Here is a 3,552-nt window from a genome sequence, read left to right on the forward strand (position 1 = left end):
ACTGACCATGGAGCCCTCAAATACTTGTTGTCAAAAAAAGATGCCAAGCCGAGATTGATTAGATGGGTGCTTCTATTGCAAGAATTTGATTTGGAGATTAGAGACAAAAAAGGGTCCGAAAATGTTGTAGCATACCATTTGTCTAGATTAGTTCACACTCACGATGAAGAAAACAATTTACTTCCTTTGCAAGAGACATTTCCAGATGAGCAACTCTTCACCATTAGTTCTACACTACCATGGTATGTAGACATAGTTAACTATCTCACCTGTGGGGTAGTTCTGGAGGATTTCACATATCAATAGAGGAAGAAGTTTTTAGCTACTGTGAAGTACTACTTTTGGGATGATCCCTACCTTTACAAGCACTGTCCAGATCAGATTATTTGAAGATGTGTGCCTGCAGAGGAGTAAGGCAGTATTTTGAAATTCTCTCATCATTATGGTTGTGGAGGTCATTTCGGTCCCAAGCCAACTGCAGCCAAAATTCTTCAAAGTGGTCTTTTCTGGCCAACATTGTTTAAAGATGCTTATCACTGTTGCCAAGTGTGTGATAAATGTTAGAGAGTTGAAAATCAGTCTCGTCGGAATGAAATGCCTAAAAAAAGTATCTTAATTGTGGAACTATTTGATGTCTGGGGTATAGATTTCATGGGACCTTTCCCTCCATCTCATAGTAACTAGTAAATTTTAGCGGTTGTTGATTATGTATCCAAGTGGGTTGAAGCCATTGCATCTCCAACAAACAAAGCCTTAGTTGTAACGAGTTTTCTTCAAGGAACCATTTTTCCCAGATTTGGAATTCCTCGAGCTATAATCAGTGATGAGGGCACAAACGTTATCAACCGTGCTTTTCTGCTCTGCTTGCAAAATATAACATGACTCACAGAGTTGCAATAGCCTATCATCCTCAAACATCCAGCAAAGTTGAAATTTCAAATAAAGAGCTCAAACGGATTTTGGAGAAAACAGTTTGTTCTTTGAGAAAAGACTAGAGTGTGAAGCTTAATGATGCATTATGGGCATGTAGAACAGCCTTCAAGACTCTAATTGGCATGTCCCTTTTCGGTTAGTTTATGGAAAAGCATGCCATCTGCTTGTGGAGCTTGAACACAAAGCATATTGGGCCATTAAGCAGTTGAATTTTGATTATCAAGTTGCTGGAGAAAAGAGAAAGTTCCAATTGAATGAACTTGACGAATTGAGGAATGAGGCTTATGAGAATGCTAAGATTTATAAAGAAAAGACTAAGAGGTTTCATGATAGTACAATTCTTAGAAAGGAATTCCATCCAGGTCAGAAGGTTTTGTTATTCAATTCCAAGCTAAAACTGTTCCCTGGGAAGCTTAAGTCTCGTTGGTATGGTCTTTATCTTGTGGTACAAGTTTTTCCACATGGAACTATAGAAATTCAAAATATTCAAAGTGGAAATACTTTCAAAGTGAATGGGCTTCGCTTGAAGCCTTACCATGAAGCTCCATATGATCTCGCCAAGGACACCATCAATTTGCAGGATCCCATCATTTAATCACCTATCCCTTTGCTAAGTCTAGCTCAAGACTTTCAATACAGCGCTTCTTGGGAGGCAACCCAAGCATTCTTAACTTTTATTTTCGCTTTTGTTTTTAGTTTATGTGTGATTTCTCATACCATTTTCATGTTTCCATTTTTGTTAGGTTTTAAATCATCAAACAAAGGATTTTGTGTTATAAAGAAAATTTTGTGCATTTTTCTTGCCCTAGGATGTTTGCAGCACGTTTCAAATGTGTTACAGAATTGTTTTTGGTAATTGGTTGAAGTCAGATGCCAGAAAACAGAAAAATAGCTTTTATGTTCTTATTTTGGTCAAAACTAGAATTTCTGTCTAATTTCTTTTTTGCTGTTTTTCAGGTCAATCTGATGCCACCAACATGTTTAGAATGGTTATTTTGATGATTTGGACCAGGTTTGGGGGTATTCGGTGGCCTACATTACATTTTGGGAAGATTTGAAGCTCAAAACAAGACCTAAAACACACACAAAAAGCAGTTGTTGTGTTGCCTAGAATTCGAAGCTTTTTTTGTCACCAAAGAGGTTTTAGCGGCGGTGCTCGGATTTTTCGTCACCAAAGAGGTTTTAGCGGTGGTGTTCATCGGATTTTTCGTCATGAAAATTCGAATTTCCAGATTTTTATGATTACATATCCAAATCAATTTCGTTCCAATTTCATCACATTCCAGACTTTTAGGAGCTATTACGGGTCAGTTGGCATTCAAAGACACAAGTGGGTGTTTGAGTTCATTGCTTTGTCTATCTCCTCTCACTTCGACAAATTCTTGCCCCTCCGCACACCTAGAAAACCTGGGAAGTCCTCCAACCCTCTCCCGCTTTAATTGATTGTCCATGAATTTGTTTCTTTATTTTACACATGAGGGACGATGTTTATTTTAAGTTGTGGGTGATTTATCGTCTATGCCGCCGCTTCACTTTTCATGTGTAGGATTAGTTTATTGTCTTGTTGATTGGTTCTCAATTCTTTTCAATTTTTGGTAAATTTTTATTTTGTCATTATTTTGTTGCCTTGTTTCTAATTTTGTTTCTCCTTTAAAAAAAAAAAAAATAAGAAAAATGTCATAAAAACCTAGAAATATTTTCTTTTACTTTGAGTCTAGTTTTTATTTGTTTGCAGTAGTCACTTCCCAATTCTTGATGAGATTGAATTTTATGGACAATTGACTTGCAAGGAATTGTGAGCATGACATTAATTCTTTAAATTATCTTTGTGCTAGCCTTAGTTTTATGATTAAAGTTGGTAAATCTTTCTGCACATAGCCATATTTATATGATTTTCGATTGGGGAGTCCACTTGATTTAAATTCCCAAATAAGGCAAGTGTAGACTTATACAACCCTTATTATGTGAGCTTTTGAGCGTATACCTTTCTTTCTTGAGTGTTATATGCTATTATATAATTTTCTCGTCTACAAGTCGTTGTGATCTCTTATTCTTTGTTTGGGTCAAGTACTTGAGGATGTTTAAATTGTTTGCTAGAACTACTTTCATTATCTTGTTGAGGCATATTTCATGAACCACATGGATCCTAGGAAGTGATATAGGGCTTGTTTCGTTTGTTTGAGCCTTTCTAGCCAACCCATATCACTTTTATCCCTAGTCAACCCCTTGTGCCTTTTATGTAAGCCTTTATCATTCTTCACCCAATTCTCTTCACCTTAATCTTTTGTATATTTATCCTACACCCTTTTAAGGAGCTTTTTAGAGCACTTTCATGGTTAAGGGAGAATTGCACAAATTGTTCAATCATGTGTATATAATATTTTTTTTTATTTTAATAATTATAAAAAAAGTATGATTCCGAAGCCTTTTCAACTGTAGTTTTTAAGCCCGAGGAGTGTTTTGCACTTAATACCCTAAAGCTAACTAGCTTGGGAGTTATTGGCCTAACACTTGTTACATGGGTTGATTAGAAAGCTAATGGAGTTAGGCCTGAAAAAAATAATAATAATAATTCAAGACAGTATCAAGATGAAGTTGTGTGCTAAAGTGCAAGATGTT

At 36.1% G+C, this 3,552-nt stretch overlaps 1 protein-coding gene across 1 annotated transcript; it reads left to right on the top strand.

Moving 5' to 3' along the window:
* Positions 879 to 1,528, top strand: LOC109947278. Its single transcript, XM_020557206.1, has 2 exons — positions 879 to 971; positions 1,031 to 1,528. The coding sequence occupies exons 1-2, from the start codon at positions 879 to 881 to the stop codon at positions 1,526 to 1,528; spliced, it is 591 nt and encodes a 196-aa protein (XP_020412795.1).

Source organism: Prunus persica, chromosome G2, assembly GCF_000346465.2.
Source record: "Prunus persica cultivar Lovell chromosome G2, Prunus_persica_NCBIv2, whole genome shotgun sequence".
NCBI lineage: Eukaryota > Viridiplantae > Streptophyta > Magnoliopsida > Rosales > Rosaceae > Prunus > Prunus persica.

What these genes read in the sequence shown, in the direction of transcription:
- LOC109947278 (XM_020557206.1), top strand. Translation starts at nt 879, where the DNA reads ATGACTCACAGAGTTGCAATAGCCTATCATCCTCAAACATCCAGCAAA. An exon ending in AACGGATTTTGGAGAAAACA is followed by an intron (nt 972 to 1,030) that starts GTTTGTTCTTTG and finishes ATGGGCATGTAG; the next exon opens with AACAGCCTTCAAGACTCTAA.